This window comes from Xiphophorus couchianus, chromosome 15 (assembly GCF_001444195.1).
Source record: "Xiphophorus couchianus chromosome 15, X_couchianus-1.0, whole genome shotgun sequence".
Lineage (NCBI taxonomy): Eukaryota > Metazoa > Chordata > Actinopteri > Cyprinodontiformes > Poeciliidae > Xiphophorus > Xiphophorus couchianus.
Genome location: NC_040242.1, coordinates 15942130 through 15969657, shown reverse-complemented (window position 1 = coordinate 15969657; position 27528 = coordinate 15942130). Strand labels below are relative to the sequence as shown.

At 40.5% G+C, this 27528-nt stretch overlaps 3 protein-coding genes across 7 annotated transcripts; 2 read left to right on the top strand and 1 right to left on the bottom strand.

Annotated features, from left to right (window-relative positions):
• Positions 1–221: 221 nt before the first annotated feature.
• LOC114158336 (sterile alpha motif domain-containing protein 15) lies at positions 222–3153 on the bottom strand. 3 transcript variants are annotated; one of them, XM_028039712.1, is made up of 4 exons: positions 3043–3153; positions 2235–2325; positions 2000–2098; positions 222–512 (listed from the first exon to the last, which is right to left on the bottom strand). In XM_028039712.1, the coding sequence occupies exons 2-4, from the start codon at positions 2304–2306 to the stop codon at positions 258–260; spliced, it is 426 nt and encodes a 141-aa protein (XP_027895513.1). In that variant the 5' UTR covers positions 2307–2325; positions 3043–3153; the 3' UTR covers positions 222–257. The 3 variants fall into 3 exon arrangements, with proteins under 3 accessions (XP_027895513.1, XP_027895512.1, XP_027895511.1); XM_028039711.1 differs by lacking the exon at positions 3043–3153 and adding an exon at positions 2512–2584; XM_028039710.1 differs by lacking the exon at positions 3043–3153 and adding an exon at positions 2500–2569.
• On the top strand, positions 2670–15940 carry LOC114158333 (methylmalonate-semialdehyde dehydrogenase [acylating], mitochondrial-like). Its single transcript, XM_028039704.1, has 12 exons — positions 2670–2859; positions 3137–3181; positions 6141–6215; positions 7571–7732; positions 7816–7894; positions 10183–10485; positions 11541–11662; positions 11765–11954; positions 12110–12291; positions 13952–14131; positions 14828–14926; positions 15051–15940. The coding sequence occupies exons 1-12, from the start codon at positions 2821–2823 to the stop codon at positions 15153–15155; spliced, it is 1581 nt and encodes a 526-aa protein (XP_027895505.1). The 5' UTR covers positions 2670–2820; the 3' UTR covers positions 15156–15940.
• A 671-nt stretch (positions 15941–16611) lies between these two features.
• On the top strand, positions 16612–27510 carry entpd5b (ectonucleoside triphosphate diphosphohydrolase 5b). 3 transcript variants are annotated; one of them, XM_028039707.1, is made up of 14 exons: positions 16612–16939; positions 19702–19922; positions 20192–20271; positions 21346–21489; positions 21867–21942; positions 22343–22378; positions 23545–23633; positions 23714–23796; positions 24041–24102; positions 24367–24468; positions 25317–25460; positions 25764–25820; positions 26006–26121; positions 26870–27510. In XM_028039707.1, exons 2-14 carry the CDS (start codon positions 19709–19711, stop codon positions 26951–26953), a joined length of 1287 nt encoding a protein of 428 aa, XP_027895508.1. In that variant the 5' UTR covers positions 16612–16939; positions 19702–19708; the 3' UTR covers positions 26954–27510. The 3 variants fall into 3 exon arrangements, with proteins under 3 accessions (XP_027895508.1, XP_027895509.1, XP_027895510.1); XM_028039708.1 differs by lacking the exon at positions 16612–16939 and adding an exon at positions 19562–19582; XM_028039709.1 differs by lacking the exon at positions 16612–16939 and having other exon boundaries at positions 19805–19983; positions 26870–27479.
• Positions 27511–27528: the final 18 nt, after the last annotated feature.

Below are 27528 nucleotides of genomic sequence, written 5' to 3'. Positions count from 1 at the left end.
AATTTCCAGCAGCTCGCTCCTGTTTGAAGCGATTTTAAACACATGCAGACAGCCAGCAGAAAGCACACTTGAAAGGTTTCTCTTTTTGTTTATCGGCCGCACTGACAACAGTGGCATTTTGCTGCTGGGAAGTGTTAATGCCAAGGCCCGTCTCTGACCTACTGTAAGTGTCTCATCTGTGTCATCAGATGAGACACTGATATGAAATGACACAGAGATGCTGTTGTTTATATATATTTATATATTTTTTTTGCTCTTTATTGTTGGTTTTCCTCGTCGTCGAAGTCATCCTCGTCCTCGTTCTCGTCCTTGTTCTCGTCATCCTCCGGCTCGGCGTCCGGGTCTTCCAAGTAGTACAGGAACTGCTGGTAGGTGAGGGAGTTGGTCCATCGTCCCGTGCGGCTCTTTACTTCCAAGAACAGGGCCATGGTGTCCCGCCGGGGGTCAGCGATGCTGTTGTTCCACGGGGTCTCTGTGATCTCCAGCAGCTCGCGTACGTAAGCGGAGATGGCCTGCAGAACGCAAAGCAGGGATGAGGCGTTTGAAAACGCAAGCTTTACACGGTTTAAATCTATTTAATAAAGCAGTATCCCCACAGAGGGAATGGAGGGCCCGGGAGACCTCATAACCACTTGTGTACAAGAGTAAAGACAGGCAAAAGAAACATTTTCTGTCAGTTTAGTACATGGACTTATACAAGTGAATCCTTAGGCATTGCACAAAAGCATACTTTTGGACTTTTCCACATTTAGTCACATCACAAGTGACAATCTTCAGTATGTTTATTTGGGAATTTAATGTGACAGGCCAGTGCAAATGAAAATCTGCAAAGTGTGGTGTGCATTGTTTTTTAAAAAATATCTTTTTAGCTAAGATGCAAAATGCTCCAAATAAAATAACACGATATGATGCATCTGACGCAATACAGACAACCACCAAGGTGGAGCATAGAGTTGGCAGCATCTTGGTGAGGCAAAGCTTTTCTTTAGCAGGAATAGATAGGCTGCAGAGTTTATGGAAGGATGAATAGAAATAAATACGGAGAAGTTCAGGAGATTCGCATTCCGGTATGATTGTGAACTTATAGCCACAGCTGCAGTAAAATGGCATAAATCAATTTGTTTGCTAGAGTGGCCCAATCAAAGTCAAGATTGTAATCCGATTGAAAGTCAGAGGCAAGATTTGCCCACCACTGCTTTCTGTCCATTCAGACTAAAGTTTAGCTGCTATGCAAAGAAGGATGGGCAAAAATTTCAGTCGCTATAAGTGCAATACCCCAAAGATTTTCAAATATTATAGCAACATAAGTTGGATCTGAAAGCGTTGACTCGGGTCGGCTTAATAAAGCTGCAGGTCACACTTTTAAAACATGAATATTTTCCTTCCACTTCACAGTTCTGCACCACTTTACCCACCACATAAAATCTCAATATAAAGTTTAAGATTCTGATGTGGAATAAATGTGAAACAAATTAAGGAGATATTGATATCTATGCAAGTTAACCATACATTTTAAACTGATATAAATAATGAAAGCATATGCTTGGGAATTTCTTCATGGGATTTCACTGTCTTTTCATTGTCAGCTCACACATCCCAACAGCTTATCCTAAAAACTGTTCTTAGCAGGGTTGAATGAATAGGCATTGCTGCTGCTAAAAAAAAAAAAAAGGTCTGGTTACAGCACACAGCTTTAATTGGATGCCACATATGCAAAGATACAGAGTCAAGCAGGATGTGTGACAGTGCCAAGCCTGAAAATGGCTGCCAGTGCACTCAGAGGAGACTTGTAATTGTTTGTTGAGATTAGACTAAATGATATGGGACGCATTGATGTTTCAGCATTGACTAATAAAGTGCACTTAGGAGTGCCATCATTAATATTATATTGAATCAACTCTGCCAGTTGAAATTCATCTGATGGGACAGTATTGTTATCATATAAACATGCTGTTATAATGACACAAATGTTGCATGCTTTTCTGCCTATTCTCGATACCAGGATGTCTCTGAAATCTGTGACTCCAAGCTTTGGCAAGTTGTTACAGTTGACATGAATGAGCTTCTTTCCGTTGATGAAATTCTCGGTGAAACAATCCTGCAACAGAAATGAAGTGCCAGAGTTTAGAGACTTAATAGCGCTAGTCCATTGGAAAGTTAGCTGAACTTGATTAACATTTCCTTAGTATTACTTTACAGCGAAGTTATTTGGTTTTAGCTACGGTTTCACCTACTTTGTATTTCGAAAATCCTATAGACTCAACCCAATTTGCAACATCTTCAGTGTCCCAATTCAGGAACTCCATATTTCCTCTGAAAATGTTGCTATGGAAACGGTTGGACACGTTAATGTTGAGATAGTATTTGCGGCAGCAATGGCAAATATTAATATATTTACAAAAAAAACATCGGATTCGTAGACTTTAAGAAATTTGATCTAGCTAATATTTCAACCAAGTAAAGCTAAAATCTAAATCCTAATTCCAGGAAATCGCATACAAATCAACAAACTTTAGCTTGTTTGGATCCACATCCAATCAGCACCTTCTTAATTTACGGCTTTTAAAAGCCGTAGAGTGATTGGTTGTTAACGATTTATGTCCCGCCCACGTTAGAGAAAGCAGCGAATGGGCGCAAAGCATGGTTTTCACAGATCAACTAATCATCTGCGACCCTCCTTTTCGCTTGTAACGCGTGTAAATGTGTTGTAGATCGGTTAAATTCCAGGTACGCTGTCCTGTCCTCTGCAAAGCGCTGGAGATTAAGTTTCCTTCTCACTGTGGGTCGGTTAAAGGAAAAATAGACACCTGACTCAACACAATGGCAGCGCTTGTCCTCCGGTCACTGTTAAACAACAAGGTAAAGCTCGTATTAATACAAAACTTTGCTTTTTAATGCATGTTTGACCTGTCGAGGCTAAGAAGCTGTTTAGCTAACAAAGTCATGCTCCTTACACCTTCACTCCTCTTTTTCTCCAAGTAGTTAATCCTAGTTTTAGATAGTTAGGTTTTATTTATCTGCATGTGGATAATAATTACAAACCTGTGATTTATTCATAAGAGACTATTATTGTTTCGGTTGTTTGTTTGCGATAAATGACGTTTAAGCTGGTTAATGTGTGTTGTTTTTCCTGCAGGCTCCTCTGCAGCTTGGTCGCATGTGCTACTCCTCTTCCTCGGTGGTAAGCTCTGACACCGACACCCAGCTGTTGCTACAACGCAGAAATAAGTCCGACTCCATCACGTGTTCTGCAAAGTCTCTCCTGTCTTCCAGTTCATGTGCCTTTTTGTTCATTTCGAAGTGTGCTTACAGAGCAGAGAAACTAGATTTCTTTAGTTTTTTTGTCACTCTTAAATATTTCTAATCTTGAAAAAAATAATATTTACCAGAGAGAAATGATCTAAATAAGTACAAAATGCAGTTTTCTCATTCATTTAATAATTTTATTAATGGAATAAATTTCTCCAGATTAGCTTATGTGCCTCCTTGACATAAAAAAAATCATTTTTGCCCCCCATGGCAGCAAAGGTTTCCATCAAGTTCGTGTATGAACTGACATTGCTCTCTGTGGAGGAATTTTGACCCTCTCTTCTTTGCAGAATTGTACTGATTCAGCCACGTTAGCAGATTTTCAAGCGTGAACGACTTGTTCAACATCATTTCATTGCATCTCAACATGACATACGTTCCAACTTTGACTAGGCCACTTCAGAACCTTCATTTTCTTTCTGCTCTTTCACCAGCATGCGTGGCTGCTGGTATAAATGCTTCCTGCAGTTTTATTCAACATCTGACAGGACGAAATGTCCCATTATTGTCTTATCGGTATACAGAACATCAGCCAGATGTTTCCTTTTAAGAAAACAAGAGACGTGTCTTTGTGTTGTTTTTGGTCAGTTGTGGGCTTGTAACTTTCCCATGAATGCAGTTTTTGACCAATCTGCAGAGATTGTTCTGAGTTTTTGGCGACACTCTTAATAATTTATTGATGCGCTCTTTGACTGTTAGCGGTAAGCCGCCTGTTCCGTCTTTTTTTTATTTCTGGATCTGCAGTCACAAAGCATTAGGAATGGATTTGTAACCTTTCCTGGATAGATAAATGTCAGTGACTTTGTCTCTCGTGTGGGCCTGTATTTATTTAGATCGGGAACCTGATGTGTTGCTTTTTGACGTCTTTTCGCCGACTACATGTTGTCAGACGAGGCCCGTAAGTGATTTTCTTTATTCTAAAGGTCAGAGACCTTTTAGATTAGGACCGACTTTATCTAATATCAATATTTGTTTCATAATGTGGATCATTTAAGTATGACAGATAAGCCAACCGAACAGCAACAGATGCTGGCAGATACCTTTTTATTGCCTTGGCTACCTTGTAACAGACTACTCCATAATAGAAACGCAGAGCTATAAATATCTGTCACGCAGCATCAAACAATCAATGCAGCAAAGATGCATCTTGAGTCAAATGCTTCATCAAATCAAATCAGTTTATTCTCATGTCCTTGTTTACTTAATGGTGTACAACTTAGCAAGACAGTTTTCCTGGGGTCTTCAAATATTATTCTGAAAAAGGAAAAAGTTTGGGGAGATGAAATACAAAATATAAACTGCAACGTTCAAAGTAAGGGTAATAATATCACAGCGGTTTATCAGCTTGAGGCGGAAAGCTGTGTAGCAGTCTGACGGTTCTGCTTTTGATGCTGTGGTACGTTTTTTATTTTTTCTTGATAGCAACAGTTGAGGGAGTTCATGGTGAGGTTGTGAGACAGAGCTAAATAATACATCACAGATTTATTATCCTTACCATAATGTGCACCACTAATATGGGATTTTACAAGGATTGTTTGGAAAGCAGTAAGTGTTTAATGCCAGCAGCTCATTTTCCTGACTCAGATGATGCGTTGCTAAAGGTCATAGAGAGGGTTTAAAACCGCTAAAGTTTAGAGAAAAGTCAAGAAGGAGTGGATTTATCACGACCAATATCGTCATGGCAATATTTAGCAACGACATCACCTTCACAAGATTATTTTTGATATCCCGGACTTCTAATTGGAGGCGTTTCCGAGTCGTGTTCGAGCTGCGGCCATGTCGACTCCGTTCAATGAAAGTTCTTCGTCTTCAGAGCTTCACGCAGTGAAATGGCGCGCCGTCATCAGCTGCTGAGAAAACCTTATGAAGCGATCAAAATAGAGTTCACTTGTTTCATGCAAGTGATTGCTTTGTGAATGCTGATTATTTTTGCTTTGTGTTGTTTTATCAAACAATCTTAGGCGATTGTCTGGAAATGCGTGAAAAATCAAAATGTATTGTTACCAAGTAAATGCATACAGAAACAAATAAATCAAAGTTAGTTTATCTATGATTGTTGTTTTTTTGTAGGCAAAGCAAAGCTTTTTTTCCCTAATGCATGGTTAGAAACTAATAAGCTGTAAAAGAGCTGTACTGTTTTTTTTTCTGGCCTCGGAAAAACATTCATTGAAAACTAGTCGGCCAGCCTTTGACTTTATCAACACCTTCACATTTTATACTCGGATAATTGCTGGAAATTAGGATTTATGGAGCTGAGCTGTAGCTATTGGGGGGACAAAAGCAAATATTTTTTTTCTAAACAGTTGATTTATTTATTGCACTCAATCTAATTAAAAATATTGCATAAATTACGTCTTTAACGTTTATTTATTCATAATTCTTCCATCCCTCCAGATGTGCTTTTATGTTTCATTGGCATCTAGAAGCGCATCGCTAAATCACTTTCTCAGAGTAGATGACATTGAAGCAAACCTTGTAATATATTTGGAGCATTTCAAATTCAATTAAAGCTTTGAATTAAACCTCCTAAATTATTTGCAGAAGATGAGTGCATCACTAGGTTGTAAGTTTAAAATAGGACAGTGAAAAAGACCTGGTTTGTTCACCTTTATACTCTTTAATAAAACACACAGCAGGTAAATAGACACACCATTAAGCCAAATTATCGTGGTCAGCTCAATTAATGGCAGCCAGTCAACTATGAAACGCTTCAAGGAGACATTACACTCTCGGCTCACTTTGTAGTGATTGATGGATGTTGTCAGCAGAGTTATTAAGAATGTAATCATGCAGGAAAGGGGCGTTAATTCTACGCTGCTTTTATCTTCCAGCCGACGACCAAACTCTTCATCGATGGCAAGTTTGTTGAGTCCAACTCTTCTGAGTGGCTGGACATCCACAACCCTGTGAGTGTTCATCCAGACACGGAGACACGGCAGCAGTACAATAACAGGTTACGAAGAGGTTGATGTCAATTGACCAAAACATTCTTAGTTTCGGGAAAATATTACCAGAAAAAACCTGTTGGATGAGGAGAAAGACTTGAGAATGAGGCAGAGTAACAGGCACAGTCAGAGCCACGATGGTAGGGTTTGGGTTGAGGTGTGAAGTCTTGATCTGTTTTGGAATGAGCTCAAGTTTTCTGGTGTTTAAAGCTGGAAAAAACTCCAAAAGCTACAACTTCTGCATAGACGAGTTACAAAGTATTGACTATTACTTGTATAAAATAAACCATGTATAATTTCCTCTCCACTTCTCAAAATGGAGTGAAAGGCTAGCTAACAAATAACTTTTCAGCAAGATGTCGGCACTCGTTTTAAGTAAGCAATTCCCTGATATTGACAAAAAATGTACTAGTTCTACTTATAGCAGAGTGTCCATGTATCCTTAAAAAAATCTTAAATTCATATAGCTAAAATTAAGGCCTTAAAACAACATAAATTAACCTTGTGTCTTGACAGGACTATTTAATTGGTACTCTATGTAAGGCAAAGGTTTGAGACACACTTAGATTTCTACACTGAGTGTGACTTCGGACAGTTGAGGCTGCTGGTAGCTCATTGCTAACATACTTTGCTAGCTAGCTAGCTTTGTTTTGCTTCTATGATGGCTACGTGCAAATCCAGTTGGCTGGACAAAGTTTGTGCATTTCTGTGGAGATACAGGTCTTAAATTTGAGTTGGTGAAAGCTGCAGAAACCCTGTGTAACGAGACATTTCCCTCCATGTTATAAGTGAGCTAATCTGCCTGCGGAGCTACTTTTCACTGGTATTAAGGAACTTTTGACTTAAAACAAGCTCCTGTATCTTGCTTAAAAAGTTACTTGTCCATTAGGTTTGTCCTATTTCAAATATACTCTAGAAACTAGACCAAAAGTATTTGATAAGGGTTTCTTTTTTTTCTTTTTTTTTTGCAGTGATTCTCAAAATGTGAAAAGGCTCAAGGGGTTTCGTAAGACGCTACACGTGGATAAATTAGTCTCTCCAGTTGCCTTTGTGTTGTTGCCTGATTTGTTAAGCAAGAGAAAAAAGTTTGTAGCTTGTCAAGTATTAGCCGCTAGCTACGCTGTGTCTGATTACTGCCTTGGAACAGATCCATCTCATCACATAAAAAAAACACAAAAGCTGTAAATGACAGGAGAAAAACAAACAAACCCTAATCTATTGTTAATATTAATGGAATAATGTCCAGCATTTCTTGCCAAGCAATCACTTTTTTTTTCTCCCAGTCAGCTCTGAATAACGTCTCTCCTTCCCCTCAGGCCACTAACGAAGTGGTGGGACGCGTTCCCAAAGCCACTCAGGCGGAGATGGTGGCCGCCGTGGATTCCTGCTCCAGAGCTTTCCGCTCGTGGTCCGAGACGTCCGTCCTCAGCAGGCAGCAGATCTTCCTGCGCTACCAGCAGCTTATCAAGGACAACATTGTAGGGAAATTGGCCGCCTTCTTACACGGTTATCTCGTCTGCTGAGCTGAGCTGAGCTTCGCGTGTTTTTTCGAATGTTTCAGAAAGAACTGGCAAAGCTAATCACCTTGGAGCAGGGCAAAACGCTTGCCGACGCAGAGGGAGACGTGTTCAGAGGACTCCGTGAGTAAAACGTTCACTGTAGAGTTGGAACGATTAATCGGATTAATCGGCAGCTAATTTAGTAATCGATTAATCGTTAGCTGGAGTCTGCAGAATCAAAAAAGGCCGTCTGGTGGAAAAAATCCCAACGTATTCAAAACAATAATATTTACATTTTGCATTTAAAATAAAAACACACTTGTGTGTAAATATGTTTTAGTCAAAACCCCTCAAATACTAAAGGTTTAGCTTCACCTGCTTCAGATTTGTCAAAGGGATGCTGTGGTATTGCATTTTAGGCAAAAAAAATCAAAAAATCTTAATCAAAAAAAGGAATTTAAGTGAATTTTTTATTTGCATCTTTTAATATATGTCTAATATTATATAAAAAAAGGATTACGTGGTTAAATAAAAAAATCTGTAGAATGTGCCATTTAAAAAAATCTGATTAACTGATTAATCGTCAGAATAATTGATTAACCGATTACTAAAATAGCTAGCTCTTCTCTTCTCTTCTGGTGGAATAACGTTTATTAAGAGCTGCAGAAAAAACAGCAGAAATCCACATTCCTCAGCTGAAACTGTATCAAATATTGTCTGTTTTTCAAGTTCAAAGTTTGACAACTAAGCGGTCGCAGGGTTTTTATCTCTGAAATGTAAACACTGTAGCGAACAGTACCGGTGCAGCGTTAGGATATTTCATTTGACAGCATGTGAAAAAGTCTTTCCAGGCTGTGTTTCTGTTTGGAATAAAAGAGTAATTGTTTAGCTCACCTCACCGAGTCTTTCTGGCATCAAGTAGAAACATATTGAGAAGCTGAGAGAGTCCTGCCCACTTAAAATAAAATTAAAAAAAGAGCTATTTCAGTAACTACAAGATAGAGCTGTGGCAACAAAAAAGATATTCATTTTTTCGGTACTTGGTGGAGATCCCAGTTTTTGTGTGCTCGGATTATTCTGGCATGATAACTTTTCTATTATCAGCTGAAAGACAGGCTCCATTTGGAGCGCCGCTGCCTGGAGTACAGACTTTCTCCTGAACAGGGGGGCACTGGTGCTTGAAGTTTGTTGAAGTTTTTATCACAGCTTATTACTTGGAAATTGAACTTTTTCTTATTTTTGTAGAAGTTAAAATACAAACTTTGGATAGGAGGGTGAACTAGAAAGACCCACAGTGCCATTATTGTAAGACTTTCACTTCTCCCATTGACTGATTCTCTGATTAATTACCAGAGAAAGATGCTCAGAGGGAAGTTTAAAGCTTGAGATTGTGTTTTATAACCTAACCCCGCTCTAAATTTCTCCACGTCTTTCTCCCCGACTTGCCTGCTGTGTCCCTTGATCTTCACGATGCCGTTTGTTCACTAGCGGTCTCTTAATAATCCCCCACAGAACAGCTGGATTTATTATGAGCTTTAATTACACACAGGGGGAACCTGAATGCAAGTTGGTTAACTTTTGAACACTGCAAAACCACAAAATCTTAAGTATTTTTTGGTCTACTTTCTAGTGCAAATATCTTAGGACACTTGAAATAAGACAAAGCGGACTTGCAAGTAACTTTTCAGCAAGATATAGTTTTAAGTCAGTAATTGATGAAAACTTTGTAAAATCAATATGAAGGAATTATTTATTTAAAACAAACGGCTACTGATTATTAAAAAAACAGAGAAAAACCTAGCATCTTTTCTATCCACCTCACAATTATGCACCACTTTTATTTCATCTGTCACTTAAAATCTCGATTTGAAGAAGTACAAATACTTCTGCAATTCACTGTAAATTTTGGCTCACCCTTCTGCCGATTCGGAAGTGAATGCAATCCTGCCTGACGAGTCTGCTGACATTCCCCACCGTGTCTCGGCTTGGATTTATCCCTGACACGCGCCATCTATTACGGGAGCTTACCGAGGCAGGTGGGAGCCTTCTTAATTGTCCCTAATGAACACAATCAGGCTCAGGGTAGCAGGTTAATCTCTTTAAACAGATATCTGCATACAAATACGCAGAGTCGGTCGGTAGGTGGTGGAGGGGGGCAAGACGTTTGGCTGTGAAAGCCGTCTGCTTCCAATCACAGTTGAGCTGTAGCTTGTGTGGTAATTAACGTGTGTGTTAATACCAACGCAACGTGGAGAACACGCTTTATCAGAGTAGCGACGCTTTTGATTTGGTTCCAAGTTGCCTGCGTGTAAATAACTGAGCAGAACAAGAGCGTTTTGGCTGTCTCGTTACATTTCATGAACTTTTTTTTTTTTTTACATGTAAATGATCAATCCAAAACGGTTTCGTTCTTCACCTGCCCCCCTCAGAGGTGGTAGAGCACGCCTGCAGCATCACCTCCCTCATGCTGGGCGAAACCCTCCCCTCCATCACCAAGGACATGGACACGTACACGTACCGCCTGCCCCTCGGCGTCTGCGCCGGCGTCGCCCCCTTCAACTTCCCCGCCATGATTCCTCTGTGGATGTTCCCCGTCGGGATGGTGTGCGGCAACACGTACTTGATGAAGCCGTCCGAGCGCGTCCCAGGATGCACCATGCTCCTGGCCAAGCTGCTGCAGGACGCGGGCGCACCAGATGGCACCTTGAACATCATCCATGGGCAGCATGCAGGTGAGTCTCTGCTCCGTCACGGCTTCTCAGTGCGAGTTTGTGGTAAACAATAGTGAGGAGTCCAAAAATAACTCCCTTCCACAAATCATATAAACTGGAGTCACATGTGCATTTATCGTATTGTTTGTCATTTTTCATGATAAAGTTTTTATAAGATTTTGATTTATCATAAAACTCTGGGTTTTGTTTGGATTGCTGGTTTTTTAAAATTATTTTCTTCTACTGTTTGTTCAATAAAGGTGTATTAATAGATGTGAAAATATGATTAAATGAAGTTACTTTGTGCATTTTAGTTACAGCACTCGCTATTTATGTGACTCGTGTCCTAAAGATGGGAATGTTTTGCAGGAGCAGCATTTGTGTTTGTGGACTATAAAAACTGCGACACGCAGTTACAGTCGTACAGTAAATTAGAAAAACAGTAGTAGTTATAAAATGTCATGATTAAAAAAAATTCTCATTTTGCAGATTTTTTTTATTTAAATGCATTGGCATTTTTTATACAATGTTAGAAACAGTTTAATAAATGCAACTAAATAATTCAATTAATTTTTTTAAATAAGAAAATTGAAATTTTTTGCCTAAAATGTAATAAAATAGTGAAAATATGTCAAGACAGAGTATGATTAATCTATTGACTTTTTTTGATTCATCAATTACTAATTGGATAGTAAAAGGTGCTTAATAGGAGATTTTATTTTTTATTGTCAAATGGCATAGACTTAATCTGGTTAAGACTTAACCAGGTTAAGTCTTAACCAGGTTAAGCCATTTGAGAAGTTCCAAGTATATTTACAGACAAATGAATTTCTTTCTAACCTGACATGAATCATATATTCATTTTTGGACAGTTTTGGCTTCATAACTGCAAAATTAAATCCTAATAAATTAAATTAAAGTGTGTGGCTGTAATATGACAACTTGTGGAAAGTTGGGAATGCTTGTTCGAAGCTGTGCAAATCATAATTTGGATGCATTCCGTTAAAGCCTAGGCACAGATAAAAAAAAAAAAAAGGCTTAAACCACTTTGGGTTTTTTTCTTTTTGTGTGTGTAGCTGTGAATTTCATCTGTGACCATCCGGCCATCAAAGCCATCAGCTTTGTGGGATCCAACCAAGCAGGAGAGTACATCTACGAGCGCGGCTCCAAGAACGGAAAGAGGGTTCAGTCCAACATGGTACTCTCACGCTCTCAAATTGCACCACTCTGACGTTAAAGAGCCAATTATTTTCAGTGATAATTCGCACGTCGCAGAGCTGTCCTCAATTTTGTCGTTCAGGGTGCCAAGAACCACGGTGTGGTGATGCCTGACGCCAACAAAGAGAACACCATCAACCAGCTGGTGGGGGCCGCTTTCGGAGCAGCCGGCCAGCGATGCATGGCTCTCTCCACTGCTATCTTCGTTGGGGAGTCTCGTGACTGGCTCCCAGAGCTGGTGGAGCGCTCCAGATCGCTGCACGTAAACGCAGGTAACTCCACCTCAGGAACAGTCAATAGAAGATTAATATCTTCTTCTTTTTTATATGCAAAACAGCCTAAAGTATAAACACTTATTGCAGATTTTATCAGAAAATGCCCATTCAGGACGCTGCCCTGCTCAAATATACAAATTGTTTTGCTCCAGGCGATCAGCCCGGGGCCGACGTGGGGCCCCTGATCTCCCCTGAAGCCAGAGCCAAGGTGGAGTATTTGATCCAGAGCGGCGTGGATGAAGGCGCTAAGCTGCTGCTGGACGGGAGGAATGTCCACGTCAAAGGATACGAGAACGGAAACTTTGTCGGACCCACCATCCTGAGCAACGTAAAGGTGAGCTGACGATCTGAATTTACAGTCTTGAAAAAGTACTCAACCCCCCCCAGGCTTTTTTTCTTATTAGGTTTTATGTAGGGCTGCACCGATTGCAGTTTTCTGGCCGATCTTTTAAAAAGCCTAACTTACTGATTCCGATTTTGGCCGATACGGTTTTATTTGTCTGAAATGTTGCTCAAATATCAAGAAAGTTGCTGAAATGGCAACAATAGGGTGACTGTTGTTAACTGTAAATGTGCAGACATGACCTGGTCGGCCGGTTTGTCGGTCAAACGTCTCTCACGGGAGAAAAGAAAAGCACAGTGGTTGATTTTTAGACCTTTGCCGAGGTCGATAACATCAGTGGATAAGATCGGCTTCACATGTAAATGAAGCCGATCACCGATCTCCTAAAATGAAGGAAATCGGCACCGATAAATCAGTGCACCCCTAGTTTTATGCTATGAACCAACATGAGGTAGTTGGGTTTATATGTTTTACACGTATCCATCCACTTCACAATCATGCACTACTTTGTTTTGGTCCATCACACTCTATCCTCAAAAAAGACATAGCAAAATTAGGACTGAGACGATAATTTGGATTAATCTTGAATAATAAATTATTTAAATAATAATATTTGATTAATTAACTGAAGTATACATACTCAAAAAAGGCCTGTTGATGGGGGAAACGAAACATATTCAGAACAGTAATTAAGCCAAAAATGTACAAAGAAATGCACATTTTACATTTAAGATAAAAACACCTTCCTATGCAAATATATTTTAGCCAAAACTCCTCAAGTTGTATAGTTTTAACTTCACCCGGTTTAGATTTACTTAAGGAATGCATTTTAAGAAATAAAATGTTTATTTTCCTATTTAAAAAAAGAATTGAATTATTTGTGTATTTGCATATTTCAGTGTATTTTTAATATTGAATAAAATGATTCGGATGGTTAAATGAAAAATCTGTCTATCCAATTAATTAATAAAATATCACAATAATTGATTACTAAAATAATCATTAGTTGCAACCCAAGACAAAATGTAAAAGGTCCAAAGGGCGTGAATACTTTTAGAACCTCTATAGGTTGGACAAAATGGGAACCATAGATGAACTGGACTTCAGCTGACTCTGTTGTTATTCTTTACTGTACAGAGGAACAATTTTCCTCTGGGGCTGCATGTCCCTTTAGGGCATTCTGAAAATGGAAAGGGAATAATATCACCAAGGAAGAAGTTTTCATTTCTGCAAAAGCTATTTGGAGCTAAAGTGAAAGAAAACTCCCATCAGTCTCTTTGCTCATCAGGGGAATCGAAAAGTTCGTCCTGCTTTCCCCATTTCTTTCCTGATTCTGTTGACATGAATCGGTAAGTTTACAGAGCTCAACGACGGTGGAGTTGTAGCCTAAAAGTCCCACTATAGCATTAAGTCAGGAGAATACAGATTTTCTTCTCTCCAGCATGGTTATTATTAGACAGACATTGTATATTGCAGACTAATGAAACACTCCAAGCCTCCTAAAATATGGAAGCTGTGCAGTTTTTTTTCTAAATGCATCATTATTTTCTGCAAAATGAGCATACTAGTAACAGTCTTACACTTTAATAGCTCTCAGGATTGTTTCTTTTTTCTTTTTTCTTTGCACTCTGATCCTGCCTGTTGTTTTCAGCCGGACATGAAATGCTACAAGGAGGAGATCTTTGGGCCGGTGCTCATAATCCTGGAAGCCGACAGCTTGGACGAAGCCATATCTCTGATCAACAGAAACCCTTATGGCAACGGCACGGCCATCTTTACCACCAACGGTGCCACGGCGCGCAAATACACACACGAGGTGGATGTGGGCCAGGTGAGAGAGAGAGAGATGTTTGTAAAAAGACGCAAGGGTTAAGTTTAATCAACAAGCGTTTCAGCTTTAACGGAGACGGGTGGCTTTTGAATTAGCGATGTCGAGCTCAGTCGCGCACCTTGGAAGCCGGGGTTTGTTGTGTTGTGAGAATCGGCTTTCCCGCTGGCTGAAAACACTCCTAAAGCATCAGTGGTTTATGACTTGAAGCTCATTTGCATCATCATCTCAGCCTGTCATTACTTGATGAATTTGTATACGCACAACGCTGCGGAACCTCACCGTTTGTTGTCGGTTTCCTAGGCGGAGTTATTAATAACGTGGACCAAATTGCCTCCGGATGCAGTTGGGTGGACCTAAAAACCAATTTGAGCGACAAAATGTGCAACACGGCACCGAGTAAAATGGCTCGGCAGAGCTCCAGTGAGCAGTCGTAATTATCAAACATGACCCCTTATCAGGAAGATGGATTGTTTTGTTCTGTCGCGGCTTTATAAATAGGAGTTCTCAGATTTGTCTGGTTCTCGTCAGTGTTTGCAACAAATCCTCTTAGATTCTGCAAAATCCCTAAATCCAGATTTCAGCGCTTGGGAATAAAGAGATTCATTTGGTATAAATGTATGTTGTCTGTCCCTGCTGCTTTAGACATTTCCACTCATTTTGGCAGTGAAACATGGATGGTTTTATGCATTTCCACAGGTTGGGGTGAACGTACCTATTCCCGTCCCTCTGCCCATGTTCTCCTTCACCGGCTCTAGAAGTTCCTTCAGAGGAGACACAAACTTCTACGGCAAGCAGGTAAAAAGACGAAAACAAATTTTCTCCATTTTTTTATTTATTTTTTCCAAGATGCTTTGCATTAATGATCTCAAAGACATAAAAGTGTTTTCCTGTCGACAAATTCGCCCCATATTCCCTCCAGGGCATTCAGTTCTTCACTCAGATCAAGACTGTGACGTCTCAGTGGAAGGCAGAGGACGCCACGGTAACGAGCCCGGCTGTCACCATGCCGACCATGGGACGCTAAGCTAAAGAGACAGTTTATACCTCACTGACTTCCTACCTGCTTTAACAAGAAGACCGAGTGGAGTTCAGGAAGCTATTATCGGTTACTTCTTTATTTTTCTGCTTGGGAAAATAAACCCCTTTATTTTTTTAAATGCAGAATGTTTTAACTCATAAATTTGTTGAAAACCAACAAATTACAGCTTTTTTTTTTCCTCGCATGTGGTGCACCTACGCACAGGTGTAGGTTATATTCCTCACCTGTTTTCTTGCTCGTCCTGAACAGACCTCAGGGTTGGTCAGTTAGGCAAGGCCAGTCGGTTTTATTATATTACCAAGAGACACATTCTGGTTTTCAGCTGCAGAACAAGAATCTTTGTGCAGGTTTGTGAGCAAATAGTTCCATTAATCGGATTTTAAATGTGGAAAAAAACAACTGTTGCACACAAAACTGATCTAAATTGCAGTTTTACTTCATTAAAACTAAAAGAAAATCTTTTTTCTTTCTTTTACTGTAAGCGCTTGTAAGTGCACTAAATAGTGTCTTGTGTTGTGGGGCTGGATTTGCATTACTGTCGGATTCAGTTTGTAGCCTTAATGGTGTTACGGTTAGATTGGACTGTACTGCATCTCATGAACTTGAACCATAAGAATCTCAATCAGCCAGTATGATAAAATATCTGAGATGAAACTGTTATTACTCATGTTACAGTTTTTGAAATTCCCTTATGAGTTTGTGAGAGCAAACGGTGATGGCACTGTGAGCTATTGTAATAAAAACAGTCATTTGGGTGGAGTGAACATTGATTTCTGTGCACTTTTGTACTTTGTGCTTGGCTCATCTGAACCATGCTGTAATGCACACTAATGTTGCACACTCCTGTTTCAGCAGTTCATGAATTATAAATAGATGGCAATTATTTCTGGAGTAAAATTAACTACCAAGGAATGACCAAGCTGACGATCCGGATGATTATGATTTAAAGGTTCCATCTAGTGCTGTTTTTAAAAAAAATAAATATTGTACATTGGTAGTAAAACGGAGCTGGGTAATGAGGTATGGATTCCCACTGCAGCCGTATAAAAACGTAAAAAATTTTCAAAAGGAGCTCTGAAGGAAAGAAAAACAGCTAAACCCGATTCGACTGTATCTGGGTCAACGACGTCACGAGAGGCACAAAAAAATCCACTTGGTCAGATTTTAGTGAAAAGATATTTTGGTTTGAACAAAGGTTCTGATCTCACATATTTTATAGGACTCAACTGGCCCAAACGGAGATCAGAACCAAACCAAATTGCACACAAATTTTTAACATTTTCTAACTATTTAGGCCCACAGTTGATTAAAATGGCTAAATACGTCACAAAACTAAGTGACAGTTATAAAATGGTACGAGAAAAAAAACAAAACAAGTGAGCATGCTAAAGAACTTTGTGCCTCATGTGATGTCACTAAAGTGTTTCCGTGTTTTGCTTTTAGATTTAACATTGATTAAATAAGCAAAACAAAACGGCATAAGCTGACCATGAGGCGTTTACGGGGCTCCATAAGTGCCAAACTACCACATATTGATGTTACAAAAACAGCCTAGCTAATCACTTTACGCCATGTTGATGTTTTGTCAGTTTATGACAGATTAGAGAGGAATTACTTCCGGCGGAAGATTAACCTTCACAGACTCAGTAAACTGATGATCCGGACTTCAGGAGTTTATTACTTAGAACCCGGAGTTGGTACCGATGTGAGTTCGGCACCGAACCCAAACTACTCCTGGTACCACTGCGAGGAGCCAGTCGGACATCATGGTGAGGCTGCAGCTTTTAGCCTTTAAATACCACTCTGTCCCGTTAGCTACAGACTCTAACTCTTTGTTATTTCACTGTTTTAAAGATTTTATGATTAAAAGTTTAGTTTGGTAAACCCGTCGTTTTATTTAACCGCTAACAACCTAATGTTAGCTGCTCAAACTTTAGCCTTTAGCTTTCGAAATGTAGCAGGGATGCTAATCACCATGACTGTTTACTTACAGCTGTAGCCAATAAAGTTATCTAATGTTAAGTATATAAAGTGAGGGTGTAGGGTGCGTTTAAATTTCTCTTGTGAATATCTCTTTTGAGTCATTTGAAGGCGGTTTTTGTTATAAACAACTATCTTTGCTAAATTGTAAACAGATATTCACAGCCAGAGGCGACCAAAGCTTGTAAGAGGCCTCGGGGCGATAAGGGGGCACTCAGGTTAAAATAAGTTTGCACTTATTTTAACCTTATTTTAATATAATTTGTGTTCAAATTAACTATGGACTCAATAGCAGCTTTCTTAAATGACGTGTACATAAATGTGTTTTACTGCAGGGTATGGTGTCATTGTAAATAAAAAAGAAAACAAATAAATGGTTTACAGGGAGGTGTAGCTTGCAGAGATATATAAATATATCTTTTTACTCCTGCTATGTGTTTTGTGGCTGTGTACATTTCAAAAGTAGTTAATCTTCTATATGCAAAAAATTTATTTACATCTGGTCGCTTTAAAATAGACAATTTTTATGTCCAATCTCATGTTGTTTTAAGTCGTACCTGACATTTACTTGACTAATTATATTAATTTATAAATTTACTGTTTAACTAAGCCAACATTTATTTAAATAAACATTTATGTATTTTTTACATCTGCAAATATTAGTGCACAATGAGACAAAATTCTCATTTGCTACGCAGCAGCATGCTATTAGTACTCTCTTGATGGATGTTATTTTGTTGGAACATTTTCATGCTTCTTTAGTTGTTAGCTTGTGAAACAGTGTTAATTGAAAACTGTAATTATAATCTCAGTGTATGTAACCTGCCTTCAATATATCTGTCACTTGTAATCCAATTGTCATGTTTACTCTTAAATATTCACTTTTTTTTTTCTTTTTACTTTTTTTCCCCTCTAATGCTTGCTGGCAGATTAGCTTAGCGATCCCCGCTGATTAGTTTCAGTCATAATCTTCATAGAAATAAAGTAAGCAGAGCAATCCTGGAATGTGAAACTGTACGAGTAAAACCTTGACTCTAGATTAGATTTTATACACAGTATGACAGACAGAAAATTAACATGTTTGTAATTTTGAAACTACAAATTATAATTATAATTGAATGCAGTTACATTTATTTATATAGCGCTAATTCACAACAAAGAGGCGTGAAGGACAGAGAACTACGAAATGTCGAGGGCGGGTGTCGCAAATGTAGACGGACCAAATCTTGACTTGTGCTTTTTATTTACAAAAAAAATATGCATTTGCCTCTGGGAAAGACTTAAAATTGAAGATCCAAAATGAAAGCGTCCTTATCTACGCTGCTGCGTTAATTGATTTGCCAACAAAGGGGTCAAACGGGTACAGTACAAATGCCACCCGATTGCACTGTGGGCACCATTTTTAGTCTGATCAATAGGGATTTATTATTCTGGAGCGCCTGGTGTTTCTGAGGCTCGGTTCGCAGCGAAAGAATTGAGGATGAACACGCTTTGTGGCTCTGGTCTGTGACCTTTGGCTGAGCGTGTTCTGCTGCTATGGAGCCACATATTTAATTTACACCGACACAAGTCGCAGGGGACTGAGGTTGCACAGTCGGAGCGAAGGCATTGTTAAACATGTGTGTCTGTTTTTCAGAGTTCTTATGCAGCCGTGTGAAAATTAGGTATCGTTTTTTTAAAGCTAAATCAGCATGGATGCATATTCAACATTAAAATTTTGTAAAAATCGACTGAGAACTGTGAAGGCGATTTTCAATGAAAGTGTGAAATTTCGGGTTGAAAAAATGTGCAGAGACCCCGGTCTCTGTTCCATATGTGTAATTTCGTCTAAGTGCTCAAAATGGATGGAAAGGTGTAATAAGAGACGACAAATTATGTGATTACATGTGAGACGGTGTAATTCCTAGTCAGTCAGATTTAATTGGATATTGTTGTTGTGGCTTTTTTATTTTTATTTTTTCATTTTGCAGATGCAGCTTTAATGAGCAAACATTGAGACCAAAAAGTGGTTTAAAGTTACATTTTTACCGTCACACAACAGGGTGACAGTGAAGTACGACTCCGTCCACGGGAAATGGATCTAAAAAGCCTCTCAACTCTGAAACACCTCAGTGAAGTGTTTAGTAGTACAGGTAGAGGGGTTTTGGCAGCGATTATTGGACAACCCTGTAATTATGAATCCCGTAAGAGGCGCCCGTGTAATTTTAGCAGTATTTGACCGGAGTCTATGGGAATTGAAACATTTTTATGATACATTGTTGAAACTCGGTGTGCCGCCTCCTCTGATTGTTAAGCGACGTGTTTAAACTTTCCGTGCGAGCCGACGCAGACGGTAAACATTGCTTTTGGTTGGCTGGACATCATCTTCGCCTGAGGCGTGGTCAGATCCGACGGCGTAAATAACCCGATGTCTTCTCATGCCTCCGCTACCTGTAATTTAACCCTCGGAACAAAGTCTTCACCCAGTTCAGCTGCTTTTCTGCTGTTCAACACATCTACTTATCAGCCTCCTTTTCTTTTTTTTCCCTTCCTCCTCCTTCTTATGCCGCAGAGGGAAGATGAAGCCGTCCGGCCCGCTCCTCCTGCTGGTCCTCCTCGCCGCGGCCGAGCTGAGCCGGGCCCAGTTCAGGACGTCCCTCCTGGATCTGTCCGGGATCCTGCCGAGCCTGAGCCGACCGGCCAACCACAGCCGCATCTTCTACGCCGTGATGTTCGACGCGGGGAGCACGGGGACGCGCATTCACGTCTACACCTTCATCCAGAGCAACTCGGGTAAAACCAGGAAGAGATCTCTCTCTCGCTCCGGCTCTCTCCTAAAACGCTTCCCCAAAATGTGTGTTTTGGTTGACTAATAGAAGTTTGCTTGGCACCTACTCCATTTTCACACTTCATTAAACCTGTAAATTCAGAGGCCATAAGTCACATAGGCCTTAATTTGCCTGCTAAATCATGCATACGCATGCTAAGAGGTTTGAGGCATTTGAGGGCTTTTAGCGACTGCTTCATATTTGATGACGTGGGTGGATGTTGTGCCTTTCCAGAGCCGCTGCCTGTTTTGGACAATGAGATGTTCCACTCCATAAAGCCGGGTTTGTCAGCGTACGCCGACTACCCCGAAACGGTGAGCTCATCGTCAGAATGTGATCAGGGACACTTTCGCCGAGGTGAAAGGTCAAGAATAGCCTCTGAAAACAAAGCCGGGAGTTGTTCCTGCTGGAAATAATAAAGAGGAGAGAAATTTGAAATAATGAGGTCTGAAGTAACGTTATTTCTCTGAACTACGGTCCGGTTTCATCGGCTTAATTAGATTATGCTTTTTTTTACAGATGCAACTGTTTATGAGTAAATACAAAAATACATTTTTAATGTCACTTTTACATATTAGTATGTCTATTAGCAGTTGATATGCAAGTAGAAACATGTTAGAGGTTTGGCAATTTCATATTTGGAGCAGTTGATGTCAACGGCTGAATTGACTAAGATGACGAGAATCAAACAGTTGCCTATGTCCATGTAGCAGTGCACATGAATTCTTTATTTTTTACTTTACTAAAATAGTTTTAACCTGAAATTGTCCCGTTTGTAAGATGGGTTTATAATGCTTTTAAATGATTGACACTTGTGAGTCACAATCAGCTGGAAATCATAATTTACAAAAGTGGACTCTGGTGTACCTCAAGTCTGTGTCCTTAGTCCACTTCTTTTTAGTTTGTTCAAAAGATTTCCCAAAATCCTGTCCTGATTAATGCAGTTTATATGTTGCTGATAAGAGCAACAACAGTTATTATTCCATACATTGCAAACATTCTTCAGTGTATGAGGGGTCGACATGAGGAGTTTCTGACCCGCAAAGGAAAAATGTCATTTTGAATAAAAGTGAAGCAAAAGGTGCAACAAAACTGTTCTGACTTGTAACTATCTTTCTGTCTCTAAAATGCCTAAATTCATGGTGCTGTTTCATTATTCATGTTAATAACATAACATTTATGTTTTCAACCCTGCTGTGTATTTGTAGTAAAACTTACATTATAATCTTAAGCTTTTATTTCACCAAATTCCCAACAAAGGACGATCCTAGCAAATTAACCTGCGGTATTTTGCCCCCAACTTAAATCTGTCGCGTTTAATGTCTCTACCTCACCAAAGAACCTTCCGGGTCACTGCTGCTCTGCGGTGAACATTTCCGTTCTCACAGGCCGGTGAAACGGTGAGGATGCTGTTGAAGGTCGCCAAGAAGACGGTTCCTCGTCTGGACTGGAAGAGAACCCCGCTGGTCCTCCGAGCCACAGCCGGACTCCGCCTGCTGCCTGCGGCCAAAGCCCAGGCGCTTCTGGACCAGGTGAGACCGTAACGATTCAGCAAAAGTAGGCAGCAGCTCCTCAACATAGAGACGCGGTTTGGCCTTGTAACCTTTTAGTGTGGACGGTACGTTTTTATCCGTCGATGCCGCAGCGGAGAGTTATGCAGCTGTAAGCTCAGTGTCAAAGGCTATCGTTTAAGAGGATAAAGAGGGGGGAAAAAAAACGGGGTAGCCCTGAGGCACCTTGGAAGATGAATTATACTTTAATAATCTGTCCCAGAGGGAATGAATTAATCCCATCCAGCGGAGGGCACCTCTGGATGAGCTGCCATTACAGCTGATAATGTTCGGCCCGTTTAGCTCCCACTTCCTGTTGCGCTCCTCCTCCTCACGTCCCCTCCTCTCCTCGCTCTCAGGTCCAGCTCGTGTTTGACGAATCCCCGTTTCTGGTGCCAGACAACAGCGTCAGCATTATGAACGGCACAAACGAAGGTACAGCATCTGCCCCGACAAGCACTTTCTCCCCCCTCTGCATTGTTGTTGTTGTTTCAAAGGTGTCTGCATCTTAACGATGCGCCCGATGGATCTTCTGTCAGGACCTTTCGCTTAATGAAGGCAGTTAACTAAATTACAGAAGATTATAGATGTTTTTTGCGATGACGCATTAAAAACAACAAAAGTTTTTCAGCGGAGTCGTTTCAAGCCCTAAAAGCCAGTAATTAAGAGGCTGTTGTACAGCCGGATAATTGGTTGGTCAGCATTTTCGGCTGTCCTTGCATGCGCTTGCACTTCACAAATTTGTTTCAAAGTGTGTGTGTTTTTTTTTTTTTCTTTGTCTTCTGAAATTACAGCTTTTTAAATATGTCCCTGTGTTTTTTTTTTTCAAACCTAGGCATTCTGGCTTGGATTTCTCTGAACTTTCTAACAGGCAAGTACTGTAAATCGAAGTATTTATACAGCTGGAACATTTTGACAATTTGTACGCTCACGACAACAAACAGGCCGACACAAAGTGACCTGTACTTGTTATGTAGACGAAAGCAATGCAAAATAACAATAATAACAAGCAATAAAATGGCCATTTGGAACAGGTGTAGTAAGGTAAAACCTAAATGGACAGTTTTTGGACAACATGCAAAATGCTTCCCCACCATCCCCAACCTGAAGCACGGCGGTGGCAGCATCATGCTGTATTCCAGTATTAAATTTGTAGAGTTGGTAAAGACCCACCCCAAACACTTCCAGCTGTACTTGTAGCGAAAATACCCTGACTCACTGGGCTGAATATAAATGTATGCCACACTTTTCAGATTTCAGACATTTGTTTAAAAAAAATGCGAAAATGACGATGCATCTTTTTTGCCTTAACTTCACAATGTGAACGGCCAATGTGTGTTTAGAATTTTATCACAATATGCTTTTGGAATTTGTTGCAAAATTATAAAAATGAGAATCAGGATAAACTTAAAGTGCAATAAACAACAAATACCGACTTAAAAATTCACCTCTATAAATATTGACATGCCTAATGGGGTAAATGACAAAATAGTTTAGAGGGCATAAATCACAAGGCCAACTATACTGTTTATAACAATCGTCAGTTTCTTACTACAATAAGTCGCACTTCTTATCATTCAATTCTTTCCCTGATAATGATTAATGCACCAATCTTCACATTTAACGCACTTCAGTGTGTTGATCTGTCACCTAAAATCCAAGTAAAATACATGGTTGCAGTTGCAACATGACTAAAAGTGGAAAATAAAAGGCTCAAGGCTTGTTAACGAAACATCCAACTGTTTCCTTCGTAACACAGATGACTTGTGTTTTCTCCTGACTCTGTGCGTTTTCCTAACCTGGCGTCCTATTGCGTTACGCGCCGACGTCCAAAAATAGAAGCCGATGAGAGCAAGGATGAGTTTGTTCCCTAAAGCCGACTTCTGTGATCTTTCTCCGACGGAGCGAGCCGGAATGTTTTCTCAAACGGTGCGCGTCTGCCGAAGCGGGCCTTTTGAAGATAGGATCTCAGGTGGGAAGCGATTAGCTGCTCCCGGCTGCAGATGCTGGATTACAGTGATTCATTTTGTTTTTCAGGTCATCTGAACGCTCACGCCACGAAGACTGTGGGAATCCTGGACTTGGGAGGAGGATCCACACAGATCACGTTCCTGCCCAAACTGAGGGTCGGCTTACTTTTCTGTACTTTTGATCCACTCTCTGGAAAACTGCACCAGCTTAATATCACATTTATAATTTGCTGCAGAAAACGATCGAGAGCGCTCCTGACGGCAATTATGTTGCCAGGTTTGATTTCCTCAACTCAACGTTTGAGCTGTACACTCACAGGTAACGGATCTCATTATGCAGATGGCATTACTGCTTCAGATTTGTTCTGTCTTTAAAATGCCAATATATGCAAAAGCTTCAAATGATATCTTACAGTCGCAGGATGTAGATGTACTTAGTACAGCTTTTAGTGCCTTCTTAAAGTGACGTTAGTAACAAACCACTATTTTAGCTATAATATAATTTTCACAATGACCGGTTAAATCCACTTGGTTGGTTTCGTGTCTTTTTTTTTTTCCTGCAGTTATCTTGGAAATGGACTAATGGCCGCCCGTCTCTCCACCCTGGGTGCTCTGGGCGCAGAAGGTACAAACGGTTAACCGAGCTTCATTGTCATCGCTTTGCCTCTCAGTGCTGCAGGGACTCACGAGAGTCTTCCTTCAGTCCATCTAGATAAAGGGTGTACTTCCAGTTTCCATGCTAATATACATATCATGTTATAACTGGAGATTAGTCAGGGAAGAGCTTCTGCAGAAGCGGTGTGGTATCAGCGAGCTCGGGCCGTGATAAGCTGGTGTGAAGCTGTTGGACCGTTGAGGAGATTAATTGTGTGTGTGCTCTCTCTCCCAGGGTTGGAGTGGCAGGTTTTTAAAAGCCTTTGCCTGCCGAGTAAGTTCAGGGACGACTGGAGCTTCGGAGGTCTTACCTACCAAGTGAGCGGAGAGCAGGACGGTAAGATCGGTTCAAGTTGTCTACTGAAGGCACCTTGACCCTGTTGGGGTCTTCGCAAGCTTTGTGCCCTCTGATGGGGCCACACTGACCCTGCATGCACTTTTACAAGGTTATTTATTTTTTGATTGTGTGGTTTTGGGAACTGACGGTATGACGGGACACCCAACCACCCTATTTCTAATCTGTCCAACCGTGACATCTGCTGCTCTCCTGAGCAGACGGGAGGCTATGAGGCTTAATATTAGGGCTGTTGTAAAAGAATATTTTAGTAATCGAGTACTCTATAGAATATTTTTACGATTATCGAGTAATCAGATCTCTCTCTTTCGCTCCAAAACGCTGATGACGCGGTTCTGAGCGCAGAAAAATTGTTGTACTCCAAGCATCGCCCCACACAATTCAACAATACTTGTTTGTCTCCCAAAACCTCAGAAAACGCTGGACAATTCAGCGTCATGCTGCTAGCGCTTAGCAACAACTCATGGGCGGAAGTGAGAGCGCTGCCCACCACAAATAATGACCCGGGTGGAACACGCGCGCTAAATAATAAAGCATAATTTAATGAAACTTCGAGGCAGATCAATTTTCCTCGACAAATTTTAATAATCGAGGTACTCGAATCACTCGACGAATCGTTTCAGCTCTACTTAATAGTAAAGGACACAAGATACAGGTCGGATATAAGTTATAAAAGCATTTCGTAATTTTCCTTAATCATTTTAACTGGCTAAAACAGGGCATGTGATACATTTGAGCATTATCCAGCTTGACATTTCCAAGAGTTTCAGCAAACATTGTTCAAAAAGAACATACATAATTTGCCAGCCTGCCTCCGTTTTGCCCCTCAGGTCGTGCGGGATACAAGCCTTGCTATCAGGAAGTCCTCAAGGTGGTGAAGGGGATTATTCATCAGCCGCACGAGCTCGAAGACAGCAACGTGTTCTACGCGTTCTCCTATTACTTTGACAGAGCTGTGGATGCGGGCCTTATCAGTAAGTGTGTGTGCACACACACCTCCCTGTCCACACCTTACATAATTATACAGCGCCTGAATGCGAGACAGAGGCTGAAAAATGTGAGTCATCTGCTCCTGTATCAGGGGATTTGATGAGCCATAGTTGTGCAGTTATTATAGAAATTGTCGTCCCGCTGCCAGTCTGCACTGAAAGGCCATCAGCTCTGTTATTAGGACTATATAAATGTGCATGTAGATGATCTGTTGTAATTACTGTTTTGGCATTTTAAATATATAATGATCCCCCCCCCCCCCACTCATCCCTCTCTTCCCATTGTAGATAATGTCCAAGGAGGAACGGTGCGGGTCAGAGACTTCAAGAAGAGAGCGAAAGAGGGTGAGACCGGTTGAGGAATACATCATTACGATGACAGATCTGCTGCTCCCTGCACTTGACACACAGCGCGCATCTCAATGGACCCTGAGTGGTTTCTATCTGAAATGCTGCCCTCATCTGTCAGCAGAATACAAATGAGTGATTATCCAAGCTAACGGAGATGATGTTGCTTGTCTCCTGCTCAGCGTGCAATAAGATGAGCGAGTTCCCGGCTGTCAGTCCTTTCCTGTGCATGGACCTGACCTACATCACTTGTCTGCTGAAGGATGGATTTGGCTTCAAGGACAGCACCGTCCTGCAGGTTAGGGAGCAAAGTGAAGAGCCTTGTTTTATGACACAACAGTCTCTTTTAGGCTGGGGGAGCATTGTGCCTTGGTTGGTGTTTTAGTTGAACATAGTTTAGTTTGGGCGTAAAAAATCCAACCAGACCTGGTCAGGGCCCAGTCCGACTAATTAACTTGAATTATCGCCCCGAGCCTGAAGTAAGCCAGGCATATTAGTTTTATTTAGCTTTGACTGCTTTTGTTTTTAGGCTATAATTTTAGTAAGCAGTTTAACTTCTCCCGTTTTCAGCTTTTGTGTAACATCCAGCTCCGTTTTGTTGCTTGTTGTAACCGCAGGGTGAGTCAAGCGCAAATCTTCTGGGATGTGTGATTGATAAGAGCAGGACAGGGGCGGGGCTGCGTGCGCTGTGCTTGTTACTGTCTAATGAGCTTCTGCACCTTTATTATACTATAAAGAAATAGATTAATGCAACTTTATATTGTGCATTCTTGTCGAGGTTTATCTGTGTTGCAGACTTAATAAACATGCTGAGACCAATCCGACACGACCATCAAGGAAATTTAATTTTGTCCCTACTCAGCTCAGGACTTAAATTTAAACTCCAATTCAATAGCATGATTTTGCATAAATTAGGCATTTCTTTCATTGCATTAGTTCAAATATGCAGTTTCTTTTATCTTTACCTCAAAAAATGCTCAAACCGTTATTCTTTGTATTGTAAATGCAGATAGTTTAGTGACCTGATTATTTTTTTCCCCTTCTAGTTAACCAAGAAAGTGAAGAATGTGGAGGCTAGCTGGGCGCTAGGTGCCATGTTGGACCATTTTCACAAGCTGACGATCCACTAAGGAGCAGTAATGAACAGAGGTCGATTTATACGGTGCTCGCCTTCAAACTGATTCCGTTTTTACCGCCTTTTCTAACCAGCTGTTGAGACAGAAATAACTTTGGCTGACTTTAAACACTCAGGTGTCAATATATTCTGCTGTAAATCTGCATTAGCAAGAGCGGGTGAAGCACTGGATGCTGTCAGCTGGAACTGGACAAAACTATTTTAGCTTCATATAGATGTTTACTACAGGGGGCTTTGGCTGTTTGTGCAAAACATGATTGTTTTTATTAAAAAGAGTAAATTTTTTTTTTTTACCATAAAAATGGTACGTGTGTTACAATGCAAGTGTGACCGTCGGAGCAGCCACTGAGGTTAGTGAGTAATCGTTTTCACGTCTGCAAGCGTTGCTGCATTTCCTCCGTCGTAGCTTTATAATCGTTTCCAACCCGTTTCTGCATTTCTTTGGGAGCATTTGCTTTTAGAAATCATGATGGCGGGGGGGGGGGAATGTGGCTCATACAAACACCACCATGTCACACGTGTCAAAATAAAACTGTTTGCTAATTACAAATATCTACAAGTGTTAAAGAC

Excerpts from the sequence above, each read along its gene's own strand:
- LOC114158336 (XM_028039712.1), bottom strand. The coding sequence starts at position 2,306 with ATGGAGTTCCTGAATTGGGACACTGAAGATGTTGCAAATTGGGTTGAG. Across the intron at positions 2,099-2,234 it reads TAGGATTTTCGAAATACAAA|GATTGTTTCACCGAGAATTT; the intron begins GTAGGTGAAACC and ends TTTCTGTTGCAG. Across the intron at positions 513-1,999 it reads CAGATTTCAGAGACATCCTG|GCCATCTCCGCTTACGTACG; the intron begins GTATCGAGAATA and ends TGCGTTCTGCAG.
- LOC114158333 (XM_028039704.1), top strand. The coding sequence starts at position 2,821 with ATGGCAGCGCTTGTCCTCCGGTCACTGTTAAACAACAAG. Across the intron at positions 7,895-10,182 it reads AGACGTGTTCAGAGGACTCC|AGGTGGTAGAGCACGCCTGC; the intron begins GTGAGTAAAACG and ends TGCCCCCCTCAG. Across the intron at positions 12,292-13,951 it reads CCATCCTGAGCAACGTAAAG|CCGGACATGAAATGCTACAA; the intron begins GTGAGCTGACGA and ends TGTTGTTTTCAG.
- entpd5b (XM_028039707.1), top strand. The coding sequence starts at position 19,709 with ATGAAGCCGTCCGGCCCGCTCCTCCTGCTGGTCCTCCTCGCCGCGGCC. Across the intron at positions 23,634-23,713 it reads CGTTCCTGCCCAAACTGAGG|AAAACGATCGAGAGCGCTCC; the intron begins GTCGGCTTACTT and ends AATTTGCTGCAG. Across the intron at positions 26,122-26,869 it reads AGGACAGCACCGTCCTGCAG|TTAACCAAGAAAGTGAAGAA; the intron begins GTTAGGGAGCAA and ends TTCCCCTTCTAG.